A 13,464-nucleotide genomic window follows, 5' to 3' on the forward strand; every position below is an offset into this window, starting at 1 on the left:
GTATCACCAAATAGCTCAGGGAAATCATGTCGGAATTCCCATACCGGATCAGATTATTATAATTATTTATTATCTGTATTCTGGTAGTGACTAGAGGGCCATATCAGGACCCTATTGTGCCAGGCGTAGCATAGCCGCAGAGCGAGAGACGGTCCCTGCCTCACGAGAGACAAGGGCCCCGTTGTGCTGGGTGCTGCACAGACACACAATGTATACAGGCAGAACCTGATTTATCTCCCCCCAATATCATCCCCCCCCATGCCATATAATTTTATCCACTTGAATGTCCAGTCTAGCCAAGTTCTTGGCTCAACAACATCCTGTGGCAATGAGTTCCACAGACTAGTTGCACAAACAAGTTGTTCCTCAATTCACTAGGAAAGTCTCCATAGAGCAGCTCAGCTTTCTACCGGTCAAAGAACCAGGAGATGTGCCCCCAGCAGCCCTAGCATCAAACAGGGGTCAATGCAGCGTCAGTGTGGATATAGCAGTGGGAGGGGGATTTTAGAGCATTTCTGCTCTCACTGGAGAGGTGTAACTTGAATGTAGATAACTCAAATGAACCCTGCAGTGAAGATGCACCGTAAGGTCCTTTCGAACCTAATGGCGACATAAAGGTGCCTTAAACTCACACCCATTTTAAGGCCTTTAGACAGGAAGCCTGGTCCAGTGGTTAGGGCCCTAACCCACGAGTTCAATGCCTTGCTCTGCTACAGAGCTCTTGTGTGACCTTGGGGAAATCACGTAGGCTCTCTGTTTGCCAGCTGCAAAATGAGGGTAGCAGCACTTTGCTACCTCATGGGGAGGTCTATAGGAGAAATACATTAATGATTGTGACTTTCCCAGCTATTAGGGTGGCAGGGACCACGAAAGTATTGAAGAGAGACCGAGCAATGTAAAGGGGGTCAGTTGAACCAGAGCTACAGACTGTTTGGTGGATACTTGTTTCAGTTTAGCAGTGATGTATTTAGTTCAGCTGAAACCGATTCCTGGTCAATTTAGGAGAGAGGTCCCCAATCTGTGGGGCATGCCCCACTAGTGGGGTGCAGGGGAACATTTGGGGGCACTGCTGGGGCACAGGCCAGCACCCATGCAGGGTGGGGATAGAGCGCCACTCAGCTCTGCTCCTAGTCCCATCCTGACTGCCAGCCACGCACCCAGGGATCCACTACTAGCCGCGGGCCCACACCCGGGGTCCCAGCTGGCGGTCCTACACCAGGGCATCTGCTCTCAGCCCTGTGTCTGGGGATCCGCCCCTGCCCGCACCTGTGACCCCAACCTCAGCCACCTTACCCCTGTCCACGTGCCGCCTCCCCGACCTGTGACTCGCTCCTGGTGGGCGGGGGTGGGGGGGGCACATATAGGAGTAAGCGGGGGGTGCGAGGTAAAAAGTTTGGGGACCACTGATTTAGGATAACGCAACATAAACCTGAATTGAATGGAAAGAAGAGCCTCCACACAGGGGTTTTCATAGTTGAACTAACTCAGATTAAAATCCCACCATTGGTCAAATAATGGATCTTTCTTGTATAGACAAGGCCTGAGAATCTGGGCCTCTGTTTTCTCTCTCTGCCCACAACCAGGACCCAATCCTAGTACAACAAAGAGCTACTGAGGCCCCTCTTTGCCTCGCTGGACACACCATCTTTCACCTGTCGCCGGCGGCATTGCTATGTTTGCACAGCTCTTTCATGCAAGAGCGATTCTGAAAACACATCCACACCTGACAGCCTGTTCTCCCTGTCTGCCCTTCTTCATCTCTGGCAGGCACCGATCTCACGCTGATAAGAGCCATGGGTTCTGCTTCCTCCTCTTAATGACTGACTGTTCCCATTCTTAAAAACCCAATGAACTGTCCAGTGGGCAAACAATAGGAGCCTGTTTAGAGTCTGACCGGGCATCACCTCAGAACAAGAGCTTTAGCCGTTTGCCGTTCAGAGATGGTGATATAAGAAAGATAGTTCACGTCAGCCAGAAAGGACATTTCTTCACATGGTCACTCTCCCTAAAATACATCGCTGTAGGAGATTCTCAGGATCACTCCTGCTGATTCCCCACTGTTCAGGGAGACGTCTCTCCAGATCCTAGCACGCTGCACAGCTCCTGGTACTCTAGGGCTAGAGGTACACGACTGAACCCCAAGTACCTGCCTTTTCAGTACTTACCTGGTTATTCCCTGTGGATCTGTGTGGCACAGAGCTGGGTGGTGTCACCAAGTATCCCATGGAAACCACACAGGAATTCCCATACCGGATCAGATTATGATTATTATTTATCATCTGTATCAGGGTCATGACTAGGAGGCAGATGAGATCAGGACCCTGTTTTGCCAGACAGTACACACACCAATGGTGAGAGACAGTCCCAGCCCCAGCTGAGATCACGGCCCTGTGGTGCCACATGCTGGTGGGGATGTTAGTGGAGGTAGAACCACAAGTGGTTTGTAGCGTGATGACACGGTCTGGTTACATTAACATGGGCACAGAGAGATATTCCTTGGGAGGCTGGAAGGATGATGTGGGGGGCCTGGTATGGGAGGGGATAGATGTAGAAGGGCCTAACGAGGGAGCTGAGAGGAATCTGTTAGCTCCACTCCAAATACCGCCTGGAGTCACAAGGCCATTTTTAAAGAGCTCATGAAACAATTGAGCCTGGAATGATTTGGGCTAAAAGGTGTGACCTTGCTTAGAACCAGCCGTAACTGACTAAAGCAGTTTTGTGTGTGGAGGGAAAGTGCGTTTCAAACTCTATTGAAGAGGGTTAAATGTTATAGTGTAGAGCAGGAGTCGATCTGGAGAGACCCCAAAAGCAGATCAGCTGGGAGCTCACCTGAGATAACCTCATTGTTTCATTCGTATTTAACATCTGTCTAGTGATAGGTCGATGCCCTGTTTTCCCGGGCGCTGCCCAGATACAGCGAGAGACAGTCCCTGCCCCAGCTGAGATTTGGGCCTTGTTGTGCTGGGCATTGTACAAACATAGATGACCAGAGAGTCCCAAAGAGTTTACAGCTAAATAAACAAGACACACAAAAGTGATATTTCCAGTGCTGGGAGGGAAGTTGTCTCCTCATTAGAGTCGGGGGGGGAGGGGGGCGGTGGGCTGAGAGTCAGGAATCCTGGGTCCTATCCACAGCTCGGGGAGGGGATTTGGGTCTGCAGGGATAGAGCAGGGGAAGTGGATAGAAAGGATTCGGTCCAATTGACTGACTTTAGGACAAATCAACTTCCTTTCTCACCGCACACAGGCATGACGACTTAGCTAATGGTTGCCTACAATGTGCTCTATGTGCCACCAAAGAAAGGGGCCCACTGTGTCAGAAAGCAAAACCACCAGCCCTACAAACCACTGCAGGATAAAGCAACCGTGCTCTGAGCATTGGCACAGGGGAACAGGGACCCAGTGTCACTGCGGCTGCCTGCTGGAGAGAGCAAAGAGCGCAGACAGTCTGGACTCCCATGGTCCTTGTGGCTGCTGCTCAGTAGTCTCATCGGGTGCTCCTGACTCCCACCAGCCCCCCACAACCACTAGACCCCATTCCTCTCAGAGTTGTGGGGTAGAACCCGGGAGTCCTGACTCCCCGGCCCTCTGCTGTGACCCACTAGATCCCAGTCCCCTTCCAGAGGTGGATAGAACCCAGGAGTCCAGATTCCCAGGCCCTGTGTTCTAATCCTTAGACCCTACTGCCCTCCTAGAGCCACGAGATCTGCCGTGCATCATATTGTGCATATACCTGCAGCACCATCTTTGAGAAAGTCCTCCTGTCTGTCCTGTATGTCCTGTATCTCCTGTCTGTCCTGTATGTCCTGTATCCCCTGTATGTCCGAGTGGGGAAATAGATCGTGTACGTCCGCAGCACCCGTCTTGCCTATTGACCTTTCTCCTGGCTCATCTGGTACAGCTCTTGTCTTTGAACTGCACTGTGGGCTGGGCTTTGAGCCTCACTCACACTCACATGGGCGAGGGAAGCTGCAGGATTAGACTCTGTTACACTGGGATTTGTTCCCGTCTAGCCACTAGGTGGCCACCCCATCTGAACCACAAGGGATGCTGCTAAGATAGACCAACCCCAGCACAGAGCCACTGTACATTAGTTCAGATGAGAGCAGCACGGGAAGAAAATTCCTTTAGTGGCAAAAGAAAATCACCACAGCTGTTCTGTGAAGCTATTAGATGTTGACGCTGAGCCTAGAAAATCAGCAGGGAAGCAAACACCAGAGAATGCTTCAGACCAGCATTTAAGTAGCACAATAGCAAAGCATTTTGAGCAAGTTTTGCTGCCAATGGTCTGATCCAATCCCCACTGATATCGGTGGGAAGACGCCCATCGGCTCAGGCCTGTGGTCAAGTGCCCCAAGCGCTGCAGGCCCAGCCATTCCGTATGACAAATATTGGTCATGAATTTAGACCCCTTTTTGTGTAGTGATCCCCATCCCCCAGCATGTGCCATCAGCAAGGATTGAATCTAGAACCTTCAGCACCACACTTTAAGCACAGATGCTGAAGGAGCACCTAAGTTCATTAGCAGTAGTAGGCTGTCATCTTCCTGTACAGTTCAGTTACTATGGGGGACACAACACACTTAGGAAGCTCGTTATCTTGAGCTAGCATACAGTTTATGAAAGGATCCCATCTCCCCTTGAACATTTCTCCCCTATTCAGCTGGCTCTCCTTCCAAGTGAACAGCATTTTGGCAGTTACATGCATTTCCCTGCAGCCCATGAACTCCTGGCCCATGGAAAGGAAGACGACGGGAGTGAGGCAGCTGTGAGAATAGAGCAGGCCATCAGCAAAGAGGATGCCCATGTCCAGGGATTTTTCCATCACTGAATGTGGTGCATCACCTGAGACCTGCAGGAAGTAGAAGACGTGATACGGGAGCCAGCAGAGGTAAAAGATCAGGATCAAGACAAGGTGGACATTGAGGGGCTTCCTGGACTGAGTGAGATGGCTTCTCCTCAGCTTGGCAGCTAGAAGAATGTAGCAGGTGATGATCAAGGCTAATGGGACCAGGAACCCAACCAAGAAGTGAATAGCAACACAAGCCATGGAGATGCAGTTGTCGGCGTTGATGACAGTAAGGAGGAAAACCCTAGTGAACGTGTTGAGCGAGGTGACAATAATGGTCAACTTATACATCACGCTGCCCAAGGACCAAGGAAAGCCCAAGGCTATGTAGCTAACTCTGAAGGGTAGGAAGGAGGTGATGATGCCCCTGCTTGCCCCTCCTTATGCGCACTCCTGCTTCCCACAGTTGGGAGCAGAACCCAGGAGTTACTGCTTTAACCTACTAGATTCTGCACCCTGCACAGCACTGAGAAAAGGACCCAGGCGTCCTGACTCCCAGCCCCACATCTCTCCCCAGACTGAAGACTGTATAGCTTTTTAAAAGATCATTTCTGATTGGTCTATAACTTATGAGCTTGATGCAGAAATGATGGGTGAGGCTCTTTGGCCTGTGTTATGCACGAGGCCAGACTAGAGGATCCTAATGGTCCTTTTTGTCCTTAAAAGCTATGAATCTATTAACCACTAAGTCCCACCTTCCCACCACCAGCAGTAATAGAAAGCAGGTGTCCTGGTTTACAGTCGCACTGCTCTAACTCACTAGATTCCATTCATTAGTCTAAGAAACTCTTGAGGCTTGATACAGAAGATGCACAACTGGATTTGGATATACAAGATTAGTTCGAATTAGGCTGTTGTACAAATTGTACTCAGGATCCATGGGGTCAACAGAGAAACATTCCCTATAAAGAGCTCTTGCTTAACAGGAGATCTATGGAGAAAGAGTGCTGTGATGAAAACGGGCAATTCCTGAGAAAAGCTGGCCTTCAGTGGGTGAAGGAGCAGGAAAGAATATCCTGAGAGGAGTTCTGAGATAGACTGGAAATGGAAACCTCTGCAACAGCAGTTGGCTCAGTCACAGACCTGGCCTGCTCCACCCAATTCAGGACATTTTAACCCCTGAGAAGCCTAAGGGAACTGGTAAGTCAGCAGTACTAAGATGGACAAAAGGATGGATGTGTGTCAACTGTGGACAGCAAGATCATTTAGTACAAGAGTGTGAGAACTTACCTCACCCCAGTTTAGTGCACCAACAGAACAGCTGCCTGCTGGAGGATTTGTGTGAAGAAGACAGCCAGCAAAACAATCACGTAGATGCACAGAGTACAAACTGGGTGTCAGGAGGACAATCCTGGAGAAGACTCAGCATATCACAAGAGTTTCAAACCCCAAGACCATATCTTGGATGGACAAATGCCCAAGATTCTATTCCCCTTGATTGGAAAGTTTTGCAGTGACAAAATAGGCATATAGACATAAAGGGGAGGCATCCCTGCAGCCATCCTATGACCCCACCAACTGCTCCGGGTTTGACTTCTTCCTGCACCCAGGCAAACCTGTGCCTCGCATCCTGTAGCCGCTGCACGCCACCACCCAGGCCTTCTTCAAGAAGAGACGTTTGGCGCAGCTGGCACTCAGCTGTGCCAGCCAGGCTTCCCAGGGGCCACCGGCACAAGCAGCCACTCCCCCGATGCGGACAGATGTTGTGATGATCACGAGCCTGCCACATGTGAGCACCTCCACCATTCCTGGAGACCCCACCTTCCCCCTAAAGGATGGCAAAGGCCTGAGGAACATCCAGCCTGCCCCTGTGGCAGTCTCCAATCCTGCCCCACCACGGCTAGGAAATCCTGGGTTCCTTACCCCAACCATATCCAGTTTAAACCTTCAGTAATGTTCCAGATGTGTATGAACCCAAATGCGGACCATCTGAAATACTCCAGATGTTTATGAATCCTCGACACACCCTATGTGAACACTCAGTAATGCTCCAGATGTTTATGAACTCCAGCGCTGACCATAACACACACTGATGCTCCAGATGTTTTTGAAGCCCATGGGCTGCTCACCTGGTCACTTGGGGTATGTCTACATTGGAAAAAAACAACCCCACGGCAGCGAGTCGCAGAGCCAAGGTCAACTGGTTTGGGCTCATGGGGCTCCTGCTGTTGGGCTAAAAATATCAGTGTAGATGTTCACACCCAGGATGGAGCCCGGGCTCTGAGACCCTCTCCCCTTGCTGGGTTTCCAGCCTGGCATGGAACGTCTACACGGCTATTTTCAGCCTTGTCGCATGAGCTCCGCAAGCCCGAGCCAGTTGACACAAGCTCTGAGAGTCACTGCTGCAACACAGACATGCCCTCAGTGATGATCCAGATGTTTGTTGTCTAGCTGGGATCTGTACGTTACAGCCTGGGTTGAAAGTTTAATAAAAATGAGCCTATCTGCTGAAGAGGGACCCTACCAGCCGACCCTGTACGTGGAGAGAGCATCCCGGGGCGAAGGTTAAAATGGAATCAACTTGGACTCATCTTTGGTCTTAGAAGCTGTTTCTGTCACGACCGAATGGGCTCAGTGGACAGAACCCTAGATCCTCTTCCACACCACAGCCAGGTCTCTCGCCAGGGGACGTCAGAGACGAGGTGTGGGACGCTCAGTCCCGTTACCAGCAGGACAGGTGTCAACACAACGCAGCTGCCCTTTTCACGGGCACCTTCAGCAGCCTGGTCAGGGATTAAAATAGGCCCAGGCAGGAGCAGCGCCAGGGTTTTTGCCGCCCTAGGTGGCAGCTCCTCCTCTGAGCATTCGGCGGTGGGGTTCCTTCCGCTCCGTGTCTTTGGGGCACTTCCGCGGGGGGTCCCAGAGCGAGTGAAGGATCCACTGCCGAATTTCCACCGAAGACCCGGAGCAGAAGGACCCCCCGCCGCCAAATTTCCACCGAGGGTGGCAAAATGCCGCCCCCCAAATCCTGCCGCCCTAGGCAACCGCCTAGGGTCACCTAGTGGAAGCGCCGGCCCTGGGCTCAGGAGACTGAAGCTGCAGCATCCAGACGACGGCTGGTCAAAAACTTACCATCAAAAACGGTATGTCCCAAATCCGAAATATTTCCATTCTCAAATGCCACCAGGGAGCCTCATGGGAGCTGTAGTTGGGTGATTCGTGCTTTTGGGCTAGGCCCTGGTCAGACTCCCATGATCCACCATGGACATACAACCGCCATGATGCACGGCCTCCCCTTGCTAAGCGAGGAGCTGGCAGTCCATCGTGGGAGATGTCCAGACAGGGAGCCTGGTCCACTCAGCAGAGCATGAGGGACCATTTCAGAACGAAAATACTGCATGGGGGGGCCAAAACTCCAAATTTAACCCCATTTTCCAGCTCTAATCCAGACCTCTTCCTACTCCCCAACTGGCAGGTCCAGCTCCTTTCATAGAATCATAGAATCATAGAATCTCAGGGCTGGAAGGGACCTCAGGGGGTATCTAGTCCAATCCCCTGCTCAAAGCAGGACCAATCCCCAACTAAATCATCCCAGCCAGGGCTTTGTCAAGCCGGGCCTTAAAAACCTCTAAGGAAGGAGATTGCACCACCTCCCTCGGGAACCCTTTCGGCTCCCTGCAAATCCATATCATGGGTGTGTGTATGGGGAGCTGAGCTCTGAGTCATGGGGGGCGTGAGGATGAATGTGCCACATGATTCCTAAATTCTGCCCCCCCCAGCACTGCAGAACTCCACTGTGACAGTTCCAGGGGATACCAGGGCTGGGAGGCACCCTGCTACCCTCTGCTCTCCCCGTGAGAGAGCCGCCTGGGCTAACCAAGGGCCAGCTCCCCACCTCCACCAGCCACAGGCGACACAAGCAGTCAAACCTCAGCCTGGGCCGATCCCGCGGTCCCTCTGCAGGTTAGCGATAGGGGCACTCCAGCTTCCAAGCCTGCCAAGCATCTTCTGTATGGAGTCCCTGGGCACTGGACACTCGCTGTGTTTTGCCGGTTACACCTCAGATCCCCGCTCGACTGAAACAGCCCTGAGAGCTGCTCAGGGAGAAGGCAAGCAAACGTTGATTGAACAAAGAGGAGATTTCAAATAATAGCCACTAGGAGTAACTGGAAACCAAAAGTCACATGTACAATAAAATCACAGCCCATATCCTAGGGCCTAGGCAATTAACCAAAGACTGAGTGTTGCTCCCCCAAAGATCCTTTATGGCCTGCTTGGCTGTGACCTTCTGTTCCTAGGCAAACACACAACTTGCTTCCTAGGAGAAGGATCCGGCCTGTCTCTTTGCAACCCCAGATATCGCAAAACAGTCCTTTGATCTTTGTTCCTAAACCGTGTGCGTCTTCTTGTCGATTTCACGGTCTCTTGTCGAGTTCACAACCTTGATTAGCTGGTGGTTGTATATGAAAATAAACTTACACGCTGAGATCACAGCACACAATGATCAGACAGAGAGAGAAGCACCTGTCCGAGGCATGTCACCACCTGGTGACCTGCCTTTCACTTCAAAAGCTTTAAGATGTAATTTCCAGTATAAATACGTCACTTCTTAAACAAGATCCTACATACATTTCACAAAGACGCAGATGACTCCTGGCTCTCAGCAGACACCTTACCTGCCATCCTTCGGTGAATTGTTCTGCACATACTTGACCCAGGGAATCCCTGAAAAACTCTCCCCCCCTCACCACCGTGCCTTCTGCCAGGTGGCACAAAGAGGTTTCTGTGTCACAGAAGACTTTGGGAAGTCCTGGGACAAATGTCATTTAGTGGGACCTGCGTTCTGTGACCCTAGTGCCCCCGTGACCCCCCACCAACATGCCTCTGCTTCTCCCTCAGCAGCCGCCTTTCCTTGAGCTACCCCAATGAATCCCGTCCTGTTCCTTTCTACAACCCCAGTGTCGGGTTTACAATGGCACCATCGGCTCCATGGAGTTGGGCCCATGCTCAGAAGGGGCCCCAGCCCACTCCACTTGCTCTGCGCCCCGAGACCCCGCCAGCTCGCTGGCTCCCCACCGCCCATCACTTACTTCTCAGGCCGAGGGCTCCTCTCCACCCCCTGGCCCCACCCCCTGCTCCTCTCTGCCCCCTGGCTGGACCCCAGTTCCCCTCCGGCTCCGGGTATGTCCTGTGTCCCCGGAGCTGAGCTGCCTGGGACTGGTGCAGAAGCCTGGCCTGTCTCAGCCAGGTGTATGTGTGGGGGTGACAGTGTGGGGAGCTTGCCTGGGCCCCTCCAGGGAAGTGGGGCCTGAGGGAGCCTGGGCGGAGCAGGCCCTGGCCTGGCTGATCGCAGCACTGCCGAGGGGCCGGAGCAATTCCCCGCCCTGGGACCAGCCTTGGCTGCGCTGCCGGCTCAGCCCGACAGACACAGTCACCTCCCAGCAGGGCCGGTGAGTGCGGCCAGGAGGCAGAGGGTGGGGAGTGGGTCTCTGGGGGTGCTGGGCTGTGAGGTGACGGGGAAGATCTGTCTGTGTTGGGGCACTAGGGAATGGAGCTTCTGTGGGTGGTGCTGGGCAGTTGCGGTGGGCAGGGCCATCCTTAGGGCACCGGAAGATTTGGGCCAGCAGGTAAGGGCGGGTCGGCTCCCGCACACCCAGCGCGCTGCAGTCTCTTTAGGCAGGGGCCGTATTCCCAGAGCCGAATGCACCAGCGGGCGCATTGTGCACGAGGGAGAGGGTACACGGGCATCTGTGCCGAACTGTGACTCTCCGCTGCCGTGAGACGGGCCGTGCGGCTCGGTGTCCTTTGGTGCCTCGTCCCTCCCTCCCGGGCTGCGATCCCCGGCTGCCGCCGCGTCTGCTGCGTACAAAGTTCAGTGTGTGTCAGCATTGGGGGGGGGGGTCTTCTGGGGGTCTGCGGGTGGTGGCTGTGCCCCAACTCGGGCATTGGGGTACCAGTTTAATAATACTGTGTAGGGCCCCATAAATCCTAAGGACGGCCCTGGTGGTGGGGCTGTGGGCAGGGGGCGCTGGGCGAGGGTGGTGTTGTGCAGGGTGCTGGACATTTGTGGGGGAGGGGAGGGCATAGTGAGTCTGGGGAGGCTCTGGCCATTGGGAATTGGGCGGGGGGGTGTTCCGGTGTTGGCAGGGGGGGCTGTGTGGTGCAGTATGGGCCTGCCCCCAAGGGGAAGGGGCACTCTGGCAGCACAGGGCCAGGCGGGGCACTGTGCATCTGGCAACTGCCAGTTTGTAAACAGTGCCCCAGTCATGCCAGGCCCCATTGCCTCTGGCTGGCCCCTCGCTCTGGGGACCAACCCCCTGTACAAGGCTCCATTGCCTCCATGGGGGACCACAAATATGTTTGGCGCCGGGCCCACAAAACGTTCATCCGGCCCTGTCACGCGACTGCCCCCAATGCCCTGACTGCCAGCCCTGGCGTGAGTGATGTCCCCGAGGGCTGTGGGGCGGGTCTGTTATCTCCATGATTATTCCATGACATTGTGGAACTTTATTGTGGGTTAGGAAATCTCTGCTCCAGCCATTGACACCAGCGGAGAGGCCAGGCTGTGATTTCCCAATGGCAGGTGGGTGAAAACAATCCTCGAGCCGCGTTGGGAAGTCCCAGCAGTGCCACATCCCCAGGCTCAGCGACGTGGGGTTTATTCAGGCGCTGGGTGATCTCTGCCCCCCCCCCCCCCCCCGGACTCTGAATGGCTCATTTCCATACCCCAGCCTCCATCTCTCTGCCTCAGTCCTGCCTCTTGGAACCAGGGGCTGTGAGAGTTCCCCAGCCTCCCGGCGGCGTTGTGGGGATAAAGGCAATAACCGCTTGTGAAGGGTGGAGACGCCCCGGTGAGGGGCCTCACATCAGTTATAATGAACTAATCACCTTCTCCTGCATTAATGCAATAAATGTCCCAGTTTGCTGAAAGGGCCCAAGCCTCCCTGGTGTCAATCAGGAGTAACTCGCGTATACTGAAAGCAGTTGCAGGGACTTTACACTAGCGGAGGATTTGGCCCCATGAGGAATTCTCTCCATCCATTGGATGTGAGGCAAACCCCAATGAGGGCAGGGGGATAAATCCCATTGACTCTGATCCCATTGGCACTGAATCAGTCCCGCAATGCGCTTGTCTCCTGTACACTGGCGGAGGCTGTCCTGTGAGTCTGACACCGAGACGGGCCCCGGGAGAGCCAACGTGCCAGGTCTCCGAGGGGAGAGTGTCTCAAAACCGGACTCACTCTGGATTGGGGTTCCCCGATGAAGCGAGGGAACTGCGCACCGCAGGCTCAGCGGGGCTCTGGGAAGGAAAGGGAGACATTGACAGTAGAAAGAACGAGGAGTCCTTGTGGAACCTTAGAGACTAACAAATTTATTTGGGAATAAGCTTTCCTGGGCTACAGCCCACTTCAACTGATGCATGGAGTGGAAAATACAGTAGGGAGAGATATACATGCAGAGAACATGAGAAGATGGGGTTGCCTTACCAACTCTAACAAGACAAAGCAATTAAACTGAGCTACTATCAGCAGGAGAAAAAAAACTTTTGTAGTGATAATCAGGATGGCCCATTTCAAACAGATGACAAGAAGGTGTGAGTAACAGCAGGGTGAATGTAACACAAACGGTAGGTTTGTGTTACATTCACCCGGTTGTCGGGTCTCCTGTCTAAGCCCGAAGTGGGGTGACTGTCACTGCTGCCCCTGCACGGCTGCCGGGAGAGGGGGTTTCTCTGTGTCTCTCACGCAGTAATAGTTGGCTTCGTCCTCGGATTGCAGGTTGGTTATTCGCAGATACAGCTCACTCTTGGAATTATCCCTGGAGATGGTGAATCGGCCTTTCACTGAATCAAGGTAGCGTATATCGCTCCCATCGGGGTTTATATCACCGACCCATTCTAGTCCCTTTCCGGGAGCCTGTCGGAGCCAGCTCAGGTAGGAATCACTGAAGGTGAACCCGGAGGCTTTGCAGGTGATATGGACAGACTCTCCAGGCCTTTTCACACCCCCTCCAGACTCCACCAGCTGGACCTGGGACTGGACACCTGAGAATAAAGACAGGCCATTACTATCGGTATAGAAATAGCGATAACACAATATTCTTCTAACTCTGCCAGTTATTCGGAGGGAGGAACGTACCTTGTAAAGCTGCTGCCGCCAAACTTAAAAGGAGCAAAAATCTCATCTTTCCTGGTGCTGGAGCGGAAAGTTCTCAGGCGACTGGCTGGTCACTGCTCAGAGCCAGGGGCTGCGGATCCTGTCTCCGGGTGCAGCCTGGGCAGAGAGCGGCGCAGATTTAAACAGGAAACCGTCTCCCTCATTTGCATGTCCCCGCCTTGTAAGAGACACACACTCCTCCTGCCAGTGATCTGATTGGCTCGCCCTAGTGTAAGGGCCTGTTGTCCCCTTACTGACATTCAGTGGGTGTTTTGCTTGGCCAGCTCCCAGCACTAAAAGAATGGGGAGAGGCCAATGCTCCAGGTCACGCTCAGCCTCTGAGCCTGATGGACAGAGCGGCAGGCTAATGAGAGAGTCAGGAGGCCAGGGGGGTCCCGTCTCCCTGTGAGCTGGGATTGCCTGGGTCAGACAGCGGGGGGCAGAGCTAAGGAGAGAGCAGGGGCCCGAGCTGAGCTGGGGAGCAGAGCCGGGCCGGCCAGAGGGGGCAGACAAGCAGCCC

General features: G+C 53.6%; 1 gene segment (V, D, J or C); it reads right to left on the bottom strand.

Moving 5' to 3' along the window:
- Positions 1-12,140: 12,140 nt before the first annotated feature.
- On the bottom strand, positions 12,141-13,066 carry LOC128827014 (Ig heavy chain V region 3-like). The segment is given in 2 exon segments: positions 12,141-12,832; positions 12,927-13,066. Coding segments are annotated over 2 exon segments (399 nt in total).
- Between the last annotated feature and the right edge of the window lie 398 nt (positions 13,067-13,464).

Source organism: Malaclemys terrapin, chromosome 21 (assembly GCF_027887155.1).
Source record: "Malaclemys terrapin pileata isolate rMalTer1 chromosome 21, rMalTer1.hap1, whole genome shotgun sequence".
NCBI lineage: Eukaryota > Metazoa > Chordata > Testudines > Emydidae > Malaclemys > Malaclemys terrapin.